Source organism: Suricata suricatta, chromosome 6 (genome assembly GCF_006229205.1).
Source record: "Suricata suricatta isolate VVHF042 chromosome 6, meerkat_22Aug2017_6uvM2_HiC, whole genome shotgun sequence".
Lineage (NCBI taxonomy): Eukaryota > Metazoa > Chordata > Mammalia > Carnivora > Herpestidae > Suricata > Suricata suricatta.
Window position 1 is genome coordinate 110,610,407 of NC_043705.1, and position 17,422 is coordinate 110,627,828.

At 35.6% G+C, this 17,422-nt stretch overlaps 1 protein-coding gene across 1 annotated transcript in view; it reads right to left on the minus strand.

Moving 5' to 3' along the window:
* The window catches only part of ITGA1 (integrin subunit alpha 1), a 156,949-nt gene that overhangs the window by 10,014 nt on the left and 129,513 nt on the right, over positions 1-17,422 (minus strand). The window contains exons 21-27 of the mRNA XM_029941264.1: positions 14,790-14,866; positions 11,295-11,384; positions 9,821-9,923; positions 5,849-5,962; positions 3,761-3,865; positions 3,494-3,598; positions 2,314-2,406 (exon numbers count right to left, since the gene is read on the minus strand). Coding sequence (XP_029797124.1) covers positions 2,314-2,406; positions 3,494-3,598; positions 3,761-3,865; positions 5,849-5,962; positions 9,821-9,923; positions 11,295-11,384; positions 14,790-14,866 — 687 coding nt within the window. The remainder of the gene's footprint in view (positions 1-2,313; positions 2,407-3,493; positions 3,599-3,760; positions 3,866-5,848; positions 5,963-9,820; positions 9,924-11,294; positions 11,385-14,789; positions 14,867-17,422) is intronic.

Consider the following 17,422-nt stretch of genomic DNA (forward strand, 5'->3'; position numbering starts at 1 on the left):
GAACCCAGGCGCAGTGCGATCAGGACCTGAACCAAAATCGGAAGGCACCCCAATATAAATCAGGTCTTAAGTGAAGGAAAACTTTGAAATGAGTAGCTTTTAGTGTTCCAGCTACGCAAGGAGGCAGCCAAATCCCTCTGAAACTTATTCGCCCTGTGTCTCATCCCTAGGTTTCTGAGGAAAAAAAAAAAACAAAAACTAATTCAGAGTAGGTGGCAAAGACTAATAATAGCTCAAGTGTCTGTATTTGTCACAGGGAACATCTCAATTCCTTAAGCTAGAGGGAGGACTGGAAGTAAAAAGAGGGATCTAACGGGCATGATAGTTACATAATTTGGAGACGGATGCAGACTCCTCAGATGGTCCTCGTGGGTCACTGCTGACGCCTGGCGAGCACTGAGCTCCCACGAGTATTCGTGCGGATAGAAGAAGAGCGCTTAACACAGACTTCAAACACATCTAAAACAGTCCCCTGAGCTTACAAATGCAGAAGCTAAAATCTGGAGGGATCAGTGACTTCTCTAAGATCACACAATTACAAAACGATCATTTTGTGATTTCAGCAATGCAGGTATAATTTTCCTTTGAGATGAGCTGTTGAATAAAGCTTCATGGGGAATTTTAAATTAACTCTTAGGGGAAATAAAACTAATTATAAAATTGTAACAAAATATATCTGGGAATCAAATGTACTCTTTTCCAATATAATATGTACTCATTTTTTGAGGGGTGCTTACTGATAAAATTTCGGCTTCTCTGCATGTAGAGCAACTTTGCTTTTATGAGTGTTCTTTATTTTATTTATTAAAAATATTTTTAATGTTTATTCCTTTTTTTTTGAGAGAGAGATAGAGTGTGTGAGTTGGGGAGGGGCAGACAGAGAGGGAGACACAGTCTGAAGCAGGCTCCAGGTGCAGAGCCCGATGTGGGGCTTGAACTTGTGAACCATGAGATCATGACCTGAGTCAAAGTCAGACACTTAACCTACTCAGCCACCCAGATGCCCCATCAGTGCTCTTTATAATGTAATAAACATTATATGTGTATGTTGTATGCATTATATGTATATATTCTTTTTTTTCTATTTTATTAAAATTTTTTTTTAACATTTATTTTTGAGAGAGAGAGACACAGAGTGTGAGCAGTAGAGGCTCAGAGAGAGAGACATACACACAGAATCAGAAACAGGCTCCAGGCTCTGAGCTGTCAGCACAGAGCCTGACCCAGGGCTGGAACCCATGAACCATGAGATCATGACCTGAGCCAAAGTTGGCTGCTTAACCAACTGAGCCACCCAGGTGCCCCTGTATATGTTCTTTAAAGGTGAATACTTACCAGAGGTCATTGACAATTAGAATTATTTGAAATATGTATTATTATTATTATTAAATTAATAATACTTTTTAAAATGTTTCTTTTTTTAGGAGAGAGAGACAGAGAGAGCATAAACAGAGGAGGAGCAGAGAGAGAGAGGGAGAGAGAATCCCAAGCAGGCTTCCATACTCAGTATGGAGCCCAGCTTGGGGCTTGATCTCACATCCCACCGTGAGATTATGACCTGAGCTGAAACCAAGAGTTGAACTCTTAACTAAGTGACTGAGCCACCCAGGTGCCCCTGAAATAAGAATTTTTTAAGCAACATCAGAATGTTAGGTAGCTTTTAAATAAAATGTTATCACTCATACTATCCACATGGGATATTTAAACTCTTGCATGATAAGAGGAGAAATTATGCTTATGTATCCACATCTATAATAAGTACTCTGGCCTTATTTTATAATAATACAGTAGAAATTAAACTCAAACTATTTTATTTTTACGAAGGACTAACGTCTGAATTTGTACGAGGGAATAATATCTAATTTTTGCTTCAGATTTCCCAGTGACAAAATGAAGAAAACCTTTAAAAATATACACTATTTCTGTACAGCGTATAGTTACTTTCTGGAAAGCATTTTTCAAGTTTGCTCTTCAGATGTCAGCTGCATTTTATAATACTGGTTTTTAAAAAGGAAAATTAGAAAGGCATCATTTGTTATCAAAATGAAAATAAAAACATAATTTGTTGTGATAGCTACTTACAAGCAGTAAAGTCAAATGTGGCATGTTAATTGTAAATGTCGTGGCTTTTCCCCAGTTTCTTACAAAGAAGACTGAAATCACACTTGAAGCTAATTAAGCTAATTTGAAGCAAAAAGTGTCTGTTACTTAGTGGACTAGTCACAGCTTTAGGAACTATACACAATTATAAAACATTATGTCACAAAATCCAGAGTGAACTGTACGGTTTTCAAAACTTGGAGTTGTACTTACCTCTCTTTTTTGATTGCCAGTACTTAAAATCAGCAATTTATTTTCACTCTGAAGTTCTGCCCTTACAGTAAGATTTAAGCTGGAAAAACGTGCCTGAAAAGCAAACAGGATTTATTTTCAATATATTATGCTAATCACAGTGAGAGCTAGTCATGTTTGACTTAGTGCCATTTTTATCAAGATTTTCCTGAGAGACTAAAAACACTGGTTTTGTTAACATCCAAAGGGACTGGTGGTTTCAAATGATCTCCCTCCCCTCCTCTCTGTACTCAAATTGTCACTTAGATCCTTGTAATAGAATGAAAACATTTTGAAATGATTTTCTTCAGATTTATCCTTAGCAAAACCAAACTTCAAACCACGCCCCCCTTTCATGTAGCTAGCCAGGTGTGAAACAGCGACACTCGGGTAATGAAGTTTGTACAGAAGCTTTTTAGGATTAAATGTGAAACTGCCAATGCCCAACAGTTTGTGACTTATAAAAAAAGCAACTTAATATGGTCAAATCTAAAAATGGAAATTTCATATAATTCACCACTTCTAAGAGAGAAACAAATCACACAAAATACAATGGATTGTTTTAAAGTAGCTTGTTGCCAGACAGATTTGACTATTATGAGCCAAAAAACGTCCTCCTGTTATATATGTATATATACATATATATATAATAAATATGTAAATAAATATAAAATAGATATATAATATAAAAATAAATATATATTTTAATATATGCAAATATATATATATAGTACATATAAATGCATATATATGTAAAGCCTGATATATATGTAAAGCCTGATCTAATACAATGAATCCATAATACATTTATTTTTGTTAATGATGTCAAGGATTGTGCTTCCATAATTCTTTTTCTCTTAACTGAGTTCTAAAGTATTAAGATACTGCATACATATTTATTTCTAGATGTGCAAAAAAGAAAAAGAGTAAGAGACACTGAAAGAAAGTATATATCTGGAAGGGTACTTTGGAGATCATTTAGCTGCTAACAGACAAGGAAAATGAAACCCAAATAGTTGGTTCAATAGAGCTGGAGCTTGGACTACATTTTTTTACTCTTCTAGTTCTTTCTACAGAAGAATTCCACTTTGCATATGCTAAGTAATGAGCAAATATTTGTTAACATAATTCAATAATTACGGAGAACAGTGCAATCACTTACTTTTATAAAAGTTGGTTTCCATAAGATAAGGGAAACATTCACTTGGCTCATGTCAGAGGGAATCAAGTTACACGTGATTGTCGCAAATTTACACGTGCTGCAGTCCTGTTTAAATGGCCAGAGGTATATATTAGTGTTTTTGCTATTTAATAAAAAGATACCATATTAAAATATTCTAAAAAATAGTAATTTTTAGGTCGATATTGAATTTATTCACTTAAAAAGCATGAGGTAGAAGTAGCACTTGTCTTGGTTTTCTGAATTTACCTGAATTGTGCCTCGTTTGAGATCTTCAGATTTTGTTATAATCATTTTCTTCCCAGAGTTGATACCAAGCGGATCCTGAAGGCTACTGGGTCTGCAGTTTGCATTCTAATAAATGAAAATATTTCTTTTATCAGACAATTCCAGAAGTCAGAGGGGAAAATGACTTCAAACAATAGTGTGAGGAATTAGTGAGTGACAGCCATTGTCACAGATGAAAGATCCATCTCCATAGTGTGTAGGTGTGCAACATGGAAGACGCTACTGTGTAGCGGCTGCATACACCCACTCCCAGATAATAATTACCGTTAGCATGCTACTTTTTAATTTTAACAGATATCACTGAGGTTGTTTTGTTAACGGAAGGGTGTTAGTAGAAAGTACGACTGCATAGTAATATACTCATTAAATTATTTTTTTATGGGTGGCTCATTCGGTTGGGCATCTGACCAGGTCGTGATCTTGTGGGTTTGAGCCCCATGTTGGGCTCTGTGCTGACAGCTCAGAGCCTGGAGCCTGTTTTAGATTCTATGTTTCCCTGTCTGTCTGCTCTGTCTCTGTCTCTGTGTCCCTCAAGAATAAATAAACATTAGAAAAATTTTTTTTAAATTTATTGTTTTAATCAAACATTAATTTTTAAATTGTCATAGTATAGAGGGAGTAAAGAAATTAAAAACTCTACTGAAACAAAAAAGGATTAGCATTTGTTATTCAATATGATGGTTCATGTGAAAGTTTGTGACACAAACAAAAAAAGAGAGGACTTTCATCTGTACTTCTGTATTTACCCAATGGTATTTTGGGAATCTCTAAACACCAGGAACAAGACCCTTGGTCTATGTGGGAGGAAGATGTAAATAACCAATAAGGGTTAAAATGGCAGAGTAATAAGACAGCTAGTGCTTGGATTGGTTTTCTTGACTTACTCTAATAAACCTTCTGCTCATCATCCTTGATAAAAGGTAAAAGGATAAAGGTTTATAAGTAATAGGAAAAGTACAATTTTAATCTTTCTACATGCTCACAAACCTGCTTTTTTTGGATTAGAAAGAAATAGCAGAGCTTTAATTTTTCCTTGCCTATAGGGAAACATTTAAATATTATAATTCAACTATCACTATTATTTTTTTGATTCCTGAGTATATTTTTACTTAAAAAATGTCTAAAAAGAAGACAGATTATCAAATGTTGAAAATATGCATGCATTACTTCAATTTATTGTGATTTTCTATGACCTAGAGACTGAACTATAACAATTTACCACATTGACTCATTCAAAGCTATAGGTACAAGCGGGTGTGATATTGCTATTGTTTGGGAAAAGTGAGGAAATAGTACTGTGCTATCTGATGTGCAGTTAAGAAGTTTCCTTATATAGTTGTTTGATCACTTCAAACAAATTAAAGCTATAAGAAACATTTTAAGGCACAAGTTAACAAGTAGTTATCTAAAATCGACTCTAGTGGATTGGATAGTATTCCAAAAAGATATGCCTAAGTCCTAGCACCTGGAACCTGTGAATGTGACCTTATTTGGAAACAGGATCCTTGCAGATGTAAGTAAAGATCTCCAGATGAAGTCATTCTGGATTTAGGATGGGCTCCAAGTCCACTGAGGAGTGTCTATAAGGGGAAGAAGAGCTGAAGACACAGAAACACGAGCAAGACAGGCATGTGAGGACAGAGGCAGGGACTCCACTTATGCCACCACAAGCTCAGGTGTGCTCAGGGGTGACAGCAGTCACCAAAATCTGGGAGAGAGCCAAGAACAGATTCTCCCTCTGAGCCTCCAGGGGGAACCAACATTGTTGACACCTTGATGTTAGATGCTGGCCTCTAGAACTGTGAGAGAATAAATTTCTGCTGTTTTTAGCCACCCAATTGGGGTAATTTGTTACCACAACAGTTGTAGGGAACTAATATACCTATTAAATAGCCAGTGGGTCATTACTATTAGGTAAAATTTTCTAAATGCTTCTCCAGGTTACTTTGATAAAGTTCTTTATCAGAAGTGGCATGCAGAACAAAAGGATTTAATACAAATTGAAAAGGATAACACTAATGGTATAATTCCAAGGCAAATACGACTTACATTAGAAGATGACCATCCACTTGGGTATAGCACAGGATAACCATCCGATGTCAAGTTGGGAAATGAAATTGACAGCATAAGTGCTGGCATCGGAAAATGTCCACTTTTTCTAATCTACAGGGAAAAAACAGAAATGTAATCCTCTCTTCCTCTTCCAATAGCACCCTCTCTGTATTATGTAGGACAGTTGATGAACTTAATTGATGAATTAAGTTATAAACTTTTTGAATCCAAAAGTGAATTCAGACAGTTGATGGCACTGGACAGAGAACTGACATAATTAAGCAAAAAATAGGAATGTTTAATAGTGGCAATATGTATCAGCTACAAACATATATTGTTCCTTCCTGCTCACACTCCCAAAATAGGACTGGGATTAAGAAAAATCATAATTAATTTTTTTGGTCAATTTATCATGCTCATCATCTTTTTGGACATACTAGTTGGTCTTTCGGAGTTGGGAAGGAGAACATTTATTTACTTGATCCACTCAGAACAAGAGAGCATATTTTGTTTGCTTCAATGTGCTTGCCATAGTTTCCTAAGCCCACAAACGTCTCTCAGCCCAGCTACATGGGATCTGTCACCACCGCACGGGCAAACTGGATATTCACCTGCTTTCCCGCACAATTCTATCCCTGGTATGGCTACTAGGTCAATAACGATTGATAATCTGATTGGATGAGAGTCACATTGCCTCTCCTCTCAGTGCCCATCTGTTTTTATCCATTAGGCTGAAATTCAACTTACTATCACATCATGCCACCAATGGTGAGTGTAGCTCACAGGGAAGGAAAGCTGGGCAGGACGAGGTTCAGCAAGAAGCTGAATTTACTGTTCAGAAGTCCTCACAGGTAGAGGAGGTGCAATCGAATTGGAGCAACCAGGTGCCATGGCCCTCCCTTCTTCCACTCAAGCGTAATTTCCAGGACCTATGTCTGCTTCACAGCCTCTCTGGGCCAAATATTTATGGGAGTAGGGAGCTTCTTAATCTACAGATGCCAGGAAATACGACTGATCTACCTAACTGACCCTCTGGACTGAGAGCTACACAGATGTGAAGCAATTCCCCATGGTTGCCAACTCTAAATACATCCCTTAATCTTGGAATTCTAGAAATTCTTGACCAGCAGTGCTTGGCCTCCTAACCATGCTCCTTGACACTTGCCTTCTGGTTGTAATATGACCTAAACTTCCCTGCCATGGCCCCCCAGTCTAATTCCATCTGTTTTCTTCCAAAAAGTAAAAAAATCACATAATTTGTAATTAACATTCATTTTCCCTGATTAAAAACAAAGTTCTTTACAGAAAAATTAGAAAATATTGAAAATAAACAGGAAATTTCCTACAATTCTACTACATTGGTGACATTTTAGCGTATAATTTACCTATCATTTGCATTTATGCATATATTATAAAATTTGTCAAATAAAATATAAAATTTGGCATCCCACTTGTAAAATGTATTGTCATGGCATTTTCCTATAAACTTAAAGATTACTTAAGAATTTGACTTTTATTAGCTGCTTAATAATAACAAAAATATCAATATTTATTTATGTTAAACATGTATTTATATTCCAGGCACTGCTTGCATTTTTGCCATTAACCCCATAACAGCCCTATGAGGTAGATTTTCTTATTATCCCTATTTTACCTATGAGAAACAGGTTAGAATGAGAATAAAGACCTTCCAAGATCACAGAGCTTGTAAATAGCGGAATTAAGATTTTGTTAACCTAAAATGTGCCCTCTGTGGGGCACCTGGGTGGCTCAGTTGGTTGAGCGTCCAACTCCTGATTTTGGCTCAGGTCATGATCCCAGGGTGCTGGGATGGTGCCCCGTTTTGGGTGTGGAGCCTGCTTAACATTCTTTCCCTCTCCCCCACCCGCTGTACCTCTCTCCCCTGCTTATGTGCTCTCTCTCTCTCTAAATTAAGAAAGTAAAAAATAAATAAAATAAAATGTGACCTCTGAACTATTAAAATAGCTCTCTCCACTGAATAACTATATGATAATTTAAGTAATTTTCTGTGGTTAAGCTTTTAGATCGTGCCCAGGTTTCAATTTTTAAACTACTATAAATGACATTGATAAGAGTGTCTCCCAGGGGTGCCTGGCTGCTTTAGTCAGAAAAGCATGTGACTCCTGATCTTGGGATTGTGAGTTTGACCCCCATGCTGGGTGTAGACATTATTTAAGAATAAATAAATAAATAAATAAAAATAAAGAGTATTTCTGAGAATAAATCTTTGTATCACCAATAATTTCCTATAGAAAACTTCCAGCAGTAAATTCACTGGTTCTCACCTAAGAAAAATGTTCACATTATTTTTTATGCTATTACTCCAATTTTAGATTTTATCCCAGCAAAATAATCAGACATACAAAAGATTATGTTCAGGGGTATTCTTTTTTATAATTTTTAAATTAATTAATTTTTAAATTTATAGTTTATTGTCAAGTGGGTTTCCATGTAACACCCAGTGCTCTTCCCCACAAGTGCCCTCCTCCATGCCCATCACCCCACTTCCCCTCCTCCTTCCCATTCAGCCCTCAGTTTGTTTAAATATTCAAGAGTCTCTCATAATTTGCCTCACTCCCTCTCCCTAACTCTTTTTCCCCCCTCCCCCTCCTCATGGTCCTCTGTTAGGTTTCTCTTGTTAGACCTGTGAGTGAAAACACAGGGTATCTGTCCTTCTCTGCCTGACTTATTTCACTTAGCATGACACCCTCAAATTCCATCCACATTGCTACAAAAGGCCAGATTTCATTCTTCCTCATTGCCATGTAGTATTCCATTGTGGATATAAACCCGATCTTCTTGATCCATTCATCAGGTGATGGACATTTAGGCTCTTTCCATGATTTGGCTATTGTTGAAAGTGCTGCTGTAAACATGGGGGGGGGTATTCTTTAACATGTTATTTCTATCAACAGTTTGAGAGTACGTGTTTCAGGTTTGGACCCTTAATTATTAAAGTAACAACATAGGAAGATCTATAATATTCACAATTCCTTTGTTCCTTCCCTCCTTCCTTGTATTTTGCTGAATTATTTAATCTGGGAAAAGCAAATGGAGCTAAAAGAACTTGGCAGCCTAAATTTCAAAGGTTTATCTCAGTAATGAAGTGACTGTCATTCATGCTAATTTCTAGAGTACGGCTTGTCATAGGAATTTCAGCCAAGAGCACATAAAAACAGTGGAATGAATCGTGAGAGTATACCTTTATACTTAAGAGAACTTCCTTTTTCACTGGAAAGAGATTGAGGCCATTTTCACCTAAAACAACACTATATTATTCATACTTCTAAATATATATTTAAATTCATCATTTGAATTGGACCCTCTTTTACGTAATATACTTGAGTCTGTGTCTGTAAGAAGGCATTACCTAAAATGAAAGTCTGGCTCAATTCTGTAATTGTTTGCTATAGTGGTTAGGAAAGTTCATTATGAGGAATTCAAAGAGAAAAATAAATGAACTAGAAAAATATCACTTAAGGATGTGGTAGGAGGGACATAATCTATAGTATGATACATATGAAAGGTAGCGATGAGTAGAAGGAGACTATTTGTTGAGTAAAAGAAAATATTACTAAGACATTTGAAGTAATCAAGTTCTGAAATAGTCATAATTATTTTTTAAAGTGCTTTTCTCATTCACCCTGAAAAAATAATGCAAATAAAGTCTATAGGTTTATAGGTAGTATCTCTTTGGTTTTATAAGTTTATTTTTCAAGGAAGTCATCTAACTGTGTCTTAGAGGAAATTAAATACTTAGGTTTTTTAAATTGCTTCAAAGTATAATTATTGATAATTTTTTAAATATAATTACTTCAAAATGTGAAATTATAAAAAACATTCTGGAATATAGGGATTAACTACTGAATCAACAAGTTTCTATGTGTCTGTTAATAAATTTATAAACTTATAAGTAAGTTGTTTACTAATTTAGAGGTTGTTTCTTACCAAGTAGAAGATATTAATTTCATTTCCAATGTCCTCAGTAGAATTCATAATTTCAGGGACTGTCTCATTGGCCGCAATTGAAATATGGTATTCACTTGCAGAGCTGAGAATTAATTGAAAGAAGAAAAACAAAAACAACAAAGTTTAACTTTTATTTGACCTCATTCTTTTCTCTCTTCATACTAGGTGCTCCCACAAAAAGTACGTGTAGAGATTTCAAATCAGAGACAACTTCTTCTACTCTGAAACCTAAAATTAAATCTTTGAGGAGGATAAAGAAAGGTTATATAATTTACCTTAATAATCACTGCTGCTTATTTGACCTTAATATGCTAAAATATATACAGTTTTAAAAATAAAAGTTTCATTGTTACCAAGTATAAGTTTCCACTAATTCACTAATATCATTTACATTTAGTGAATAATGAGAATAAAACTTGGTATTTTTCATAGTGCTGAATTTTAAATAGATTAAAAAAAATTGTTAACCTTTTCACATTAAAGTCCCATATTACTGCCAAACTTAAAAATTCAATCTTTTCCATACGGCTTTTCCTCCATGTTCTTTGGATGAACTTGGTAGAATGAAGTATAATAAAATATAATAGGTATTTGCCAAAATCTGATTTTAGTAAAATGAAAAATTCTTGGAAAAAGTCATTGTACCAAGAGAAGTGGATAACAGCAAGACAGAAAAAGCAAGATAGAAATCAGCAAATAGAATTTGGAGGCTAAATAATATGTACAAAATCTACGTATATATCTTATGATCCTCACATTTTTGTTGTTTGTTATCAGAAGAAGCAAAGTGCCATAGAAATAAAGTTAATAAAATGACCAGACTTTCACACTAAACTTGCCACTGATTCTTATACTTTCTGTCTACATTGCACATATTTATTTAACAAGAGCTTGGAGTCTTGCTTAAGCAAGGGAAATTATAGTGGGAAACTTTGCCAATATCATTTGTGTTTGGACGGATAGGAAGTTCTTAAGGGAAAGAACAGTTTAGAATAATGCAAGAAATAAACAGCTCCTGTCAATGAGAAATGATTTAATCTTGTGTGTCCAGAATGAGCAGGCTGGTTAGATCCCTCACAATGAGAAATGATGGTCAAGAAATATGCTGGTACCTCTAAGAACAGCCATTTGTGAAGTACTTCTAGATCGTCAGCTTGCATTTATGATACGAGACTGGACTGCTAATGTAATCCAGGATCATTAGCACCTCATGTTTACAATCATTTAGCAGGCGTGGTCTCTGACTTTTGAGTGCAGAAGAATTACCTGGCGGGCTTGTTTAACACAGGTTTCTGGGCCTGAGGATTTCAGATTCAGTGGATCGGGGTGGGGCTAAGAATTTGCCTTTTTAACAAGTTCCCAGGTGCTTCTGATACCCGTGGCTAGGGGCTGAACTTTGAGAACCGCTGGGTTTGTAGACTGGCATCAACATAAAAATGCAGTTTCCTCCTACCTGTAAAATTGAAGTCCAACTTCATATTTTACTGGGATAGAAATGTTAACTTCATTATCAGCAAGGGCATCAGGAGGTTCTTCACTGTCACTAGAAAATACACAGCACATTTGGACAAGTCATTAAACCATTGATGATTTAGAGACATTTCAGAGCATTTGAAGGGGAAGTTTACCTTAGCAACTAAATGAAAGCATGAAAGAGTAGAATTCTTTAAAAAAAAACTTTACTCATATATATTCATTTTTGAGAGATAGGAAGAGACAGCGTGCAAGTGGGGGATGGGCAGAGAGAGGGAGACACAGAATCCAACGCAGGCTCCAGGCTCTTAGCTGTCAGCACAGAGCCTGATGCGGGGCTCGAACTCATAGACTATGAGATCATGACCTGGGCCAAAGTCAGACGCTGAACCGACTGAGCCACCCAGGCGCCCCAAGGATAGAATTCTTGTTTCTGTTGTTGTTGTCATTTTTAAATCAGGGTGAGGAGGGAGATGGGTAGTATTAAATTTCCCAAGCTGATTCTAAACTGCACCTTGGGTTGAAAAACCACACCAATTTTGTCTAAGGTTTCTCAAACTTCTAGAAGGATTATGATAAAAATACTTGGGTCAATTATTAAGTGCACAGATTATTGGGTTTCTCTCCTTGAAATATAGATTTAGTAGGTCTGAGTTGGGGCCCAGGAATTTGTATTTTTAACACAAATCACACAGGTGATTCTTACTTATTCTTTATAGACAAGAACCTTGCCAAAAGACTCAACTAGGGTCACATGGTGGAGAGTCAATATAAAATCATTGGTCTTTTTGTTTTAATAGTCTTTCTGTGCTTATTGCTTGATGTTTATGTTATTTGTTAAGAATCTATTTATTCCCTTGATTTAAATTATCATTTCAATGATGTATTATGTAAACGGATACATATGTTTATACATACATATGTGTATCTCATACTCCTCTGTATTAAAACAAAAGCACATGTGAGGTATGTAACAGTTACCAACACTGGCTTTCCAGCCAGAGTGCATGGGACTATTGTTTTTTTTTCTTCCATAATATTTTATTGTCAAATTGTTTTCCATACAACATCCAGTGATCTTCCCCATAAGTGCCCTCCTCCATCACCACCACCTCTTTTTCCCCCTCCCGCTTCCCCTTCAACCCTCAGTTCATTTTCAGCATTCAATAGTCTCTCAAGTTTTGCATCCCTCTCTCTCCCCAACTCTCTCTCCCTCCTCTGCTCCCACTGGTTCTCCATTAGGTCTCTCCTGTTTTCCTGTTAGACCTATGAGTGCAAACATATGGTTTCTGTCTTTCTCTGCCTGGCTTACTTCGCTCAGCATGACACCCTCAAGGTCCATCCACTTTCCTACAAATGGCCATATGTCATTCTTTCTCATTGCCATGTCGTACTCCATTGTGTATATATACCACATCTTCTTGATCCGCTCATCAGGTGATGGACATTTAGGCTCTTTCCATGATTTGGCTATTGTTGACATTGCTGCTATGAACATTGGGGTACATGTGCCCTATGCATCAGCATTTCTGTGTCTCTTGGGTAAATCCCTAGCAGTACTATTGCTGGGTCATAAGGGAGTTCTATGGATAGTTTTTTGAGGAACCTCCACACTGTGTTTTTGAACATTAACACACTTTGGGCAAATTATTTAATCTCTCTTTGCCGTGGTATCTTAATCTATAAAAAGGGGATTTATCATTAAATGGTAAATAATGATTATCATAAGTGTAAAGTGCTAAACATTGTGCCTAGATGTGAGAAATGCTTCATGAGAGTTAGATTTCATTATTTTTATCACCTACCCCCTCCACCAAGTGACCAAGCACCTAGCATTTGGTTTCACAGGACATTTTGATGGCTCTGCTATTCCCAAGTGTATTAAGTGGCTTTGTGCAAGCTAAAGGGCATTGAAGGCAGCACCTTGCTTTGGGTCCTGGATATTTGTGTGACTGGGCTTTTGCGATGGATGGTCTCCTTCTCTCCCATCTGTTCCTTGCTGTAGCTAAAGTAATCTTCCTAAGAAACAGCTCTGTATATATGACTTCACCCTCCAAAAACTTTTCTGGCTTCTTATGACTTGTTCAGTTAAGAAAATATCCCTCAGCCTGACATTTCAATTCATTTCAACACATGTTACCGTACATGGTAAAATGAACGCCCCCTGTTTATCTTCAGTTACTCCTTTATGTATTCTCTTTATGTGAGCTACAATGGGTTATCTAGTATTCGACCAATAGATCTAGTGGCCCATCTTTGAGCTTTTGCTCAAACCATAAATTTTGTCTGAAATGCCTTACCTAATTCTATTTACCAACCCTTCTGTGAACTGCTAGCCACCCTTTAAGGTCTTTCTCAATTATAATTGTTTTGATAAAGTTTTCTTGGGGTCTCATTGCCAAATGGATAAAATTTCAACCTCTATTAAGTTTCTGATACACAGTTTACATTATTTGAATGAATTCTCCTTGTTCTACCCTATGTTGATATTGTAACAGTTTATATACTAGTCTCAGCCTCCTATTGTAATCTTCACCCTGTGAGGAGGGTCATGCCCTTAATAACTTTTATATTCCCTATAGTGACTAACTTAATACCTGGTCCATAGATGTCAAATAAATATCTGTTGAGTTAAATTGAGCATACAGAATTCATTTACCCATTAATTTATTTTCTCACTTATTCATCACTCTACATTAATTCAGTGTGAGGCATCATGCTAGTTACTGGGGAGTAAAGAAAAAAAAGACAGAACTTTATCTCAAGTTTATGGTTCAGTGGATGATTACACTTAGAAGAAAGTTAAGACACTATTTCAATTTCCTCATTAGCCTTTCATTTTTAGCCTGGATTTTCTATGATATCTTTCATAAGCTCTGACTGCTCTGGATAAAATATATTAAGTGACAAAAAAGTATAAAAAAATTCAAGTCCAGATATGCCTGGGTGGTTCAGCCGGTTAAGTTTCTGATCCTCGACTTCGGGTCAGGCCTGATCTCACGGTTTGTGGGATCAAGCCTGTGTCAGCATGGGATTCTCTCTCTGCCTCCCCCATTCATGTGCTCTCTCTCAAAATAAATAAAATAAACTTAAAAAAAAGAGAAACATTTAAGGACATCTAATGATTGACCTTTGTGGGCTGCCAGTAAAAAATTAAATCAGCAATCCTGTAAAATTTTAAATAAATTTTAACACAATTTGACAGATATAAGTGATGTGGTTACAACATGTTTTACAGCTCAGAGAACCAAGGGTTTAATCTAGTTAGGTGTATTAATTCCATTAAGTAAAAATTTCTTTATTTTTAATTATTCATGAGGATGTTTTTGTTTACTAAAGGGGTTCATTGCCTTCTACTTTTACTGATTCTCATAAAGCTGTAAGTTCCAGTGAATCGATAAAGCAAAATGTTCTAAGTACATGAAAGAAATTATATACTTATAATACATATACTCATGAATACATATCAACCAACCTTGTTGCACTTAAATGAATGGTCACATTTTCCATGAGATAAGATGTGTTAAACTGAAATAATATTTTGAAAGTAACCTATGAAATAAAAATATTTTTTGTTTAGTAACAGATAAAGAAGTAGAATGTTTACTTTGACTAAAATGTTTAATTACATTAATGGTGTTACTTAGACTCAAATTATAAAATTATTTAAGAAACCTTACCTTATAAAGTACACCCTCATTACATCTCAAAAACAGAACAAGATATACATGTACTTTTAAACTTTGACATTTAAAGCTCTTTTAATCAATCTAGGCTCATTCACAGAAGGGATGACTAGAATTCAGGTGTCATGAGATTTTAATGGTTGTACCAGATTACGTGTGGACTTCTCTTCTGCATTTTCTTCTCTCACATATATTTTGAGCTACATTAAAAAAGATGTTTCTTAAGAATCTGCAACTCTGCCGCTTTCTCTTGCTTTGAAATAGCAACATAATTCCAATGGATCTTTACTGGCTGGGCTGGAACTACAATATTTTACAAAGGGTCAAACTGCCAGAGTCTCTCAGTGAGCTCCTCTTTCTCCTGCCTTTCCTTCGCCCCCTGACTGGTGTGCACACATAAGTCTTGACATTTCCAGAAGTAGTGAAGATACTAGCAGAGAAGTGGGGCTAAAGAAGCTGCCTATTCCATTTTGACCTGATTCTGAAATGCTTAAACTATAAATCTAATATGGAAATCAAAGTATATTTTAAGTGTAAAGCCCATGCAAAAATTACTTGCATATTATCTTCCCATTTCTCTACTGATAGCATGAGATACTTTGATTTAAGCTTTTACCCTACACAGCAAGGAACTGCTAAAGAAAGAAAAAAATGGTTGGGAAATAATTAAGATTGCAATTAATATCTCTAAATGGCTGAAATGTGACATGTTTATTTCTTTGTCATTATTCTTTAAGAAATGGAGATAATTCTATGGTTAAAGTGCTCAGGGTAAAGTGTAGACATGAGTTGACATTCACTATTTCCATGTAAAAATGGAGGAATTATGGGTGTATTTTTTCAAATATGATATATGCTTGATGAATTTATAAGGAAGAAATGCAATTTCACAGTAAATTTCCTTTGGGATAGTGAATAAATAGATTCTAAAAGTAAATTGGCACATCTGGTTAGTTTCATAGCCAAACCGATTTATTGAATTCAATGATAATTGCTGTCATTTGTAGTTTCTTTAATCACTAGTAGCCATGCCACATGTGTTAAGGGAAAAGTCCTTTCTGAATTCTCATTTGCAAAAAGAAGCACTAAATGACTTCATTATATATGTGCCATTTCCAGATGTCCAACTCATGTTTATCAACTTCTTAGGATGTGTGATAAAGATGAAAAGATCTATTTTGAAGGCTTATATTATAAAATATTATAATGTGAGGAAGTTGAAATAAATATTTGGGATAGTATTTCTCTCTCTCTCTTTTTTTTAAGACTAAGTCAAATAAGTAAAGTATCTTCTTATCTCAATCATTTTGATTAAATATTTCCCTCATTAACTCCATATGAATGGAGGAGCAAATATGCATACTGAAAAGCAACCTCCAATGAAGATATATGCAAATATGTTGTTTATCATTAAGTGAGATAATTATTCTGTTTTTCATGGAGACAAATATTGTCTTTAAAAAGACATGAAAGCACTCTCCTCACTTCTGTTTAACTACTACTGTAGGTTCTGCGAGGGCATTTAGGTAAGAAAAAGAAAAAGGAACACTTCTATTTGCAGAGGATATGATCTTATACATAAAATATCCTAAGGAATCCTCTAAAGAACTATTAGAACTAATAAATAATTTCAGCAAGATTTCAGGATAAGAGATCTGTATTCAAAAATCATTTTTATTTCTATACATTAGCAATAAACAATCTGAAGATAAATTTAAGAAAAGAATTTCATCCAAAACAGCATTAAAAAGAATAAAATGCTTAGAAATATATTCAACAAAGGAAATGCAAAACTTTTATTCTGAGAAAAACCAAAGCATTTTTAAATATAATTAAAGATCTGAATAAATAGAAAGACATTCCATGGTTATGGATCAAAGATTTAATATTTTTAAGACGGTAATACTTCCCAAATTGATCTGCAGATTCAATGTAATCCCTATCAAACTCCTACCTGGTCTTTTTTTGTAGAAAATGACAAGCTGACCCTAAATTCCAAATGAAAATACAGGGGACTGGAAGAGCAAAACAGCTTTAAAAAAGAAAACATAGCTAAAAGACATATTATCAGGTTTCAACACTTATAAAAAAGTTACTGTAATAAAAACAGTGTGTACTAAAAGGGGGGCTGGGGTGGGATGGTTGAGTCAGTTAAGTGACTGACTCTTGATTTTGGCTCAGGACATGATCTCACGGTCAGGTGTGAGATCCAGCCCCACACTGGACTCCGTGCTAAGCATAAAGCCTGCTTGGGATTCTCTGTCTCCTTCTCTCTCTGCAGCTCTCCCACTCGTGCGCACACATACATGCTTGCTCTCTCCCCACCCCCCAGAATAAATAAACATTCAAAAACAAAACAAAATGGGGTATGTGGGTGGCTCAGTAAGTTGAGTATCTGACTCTTGATTTAGGCTCAGGTCAT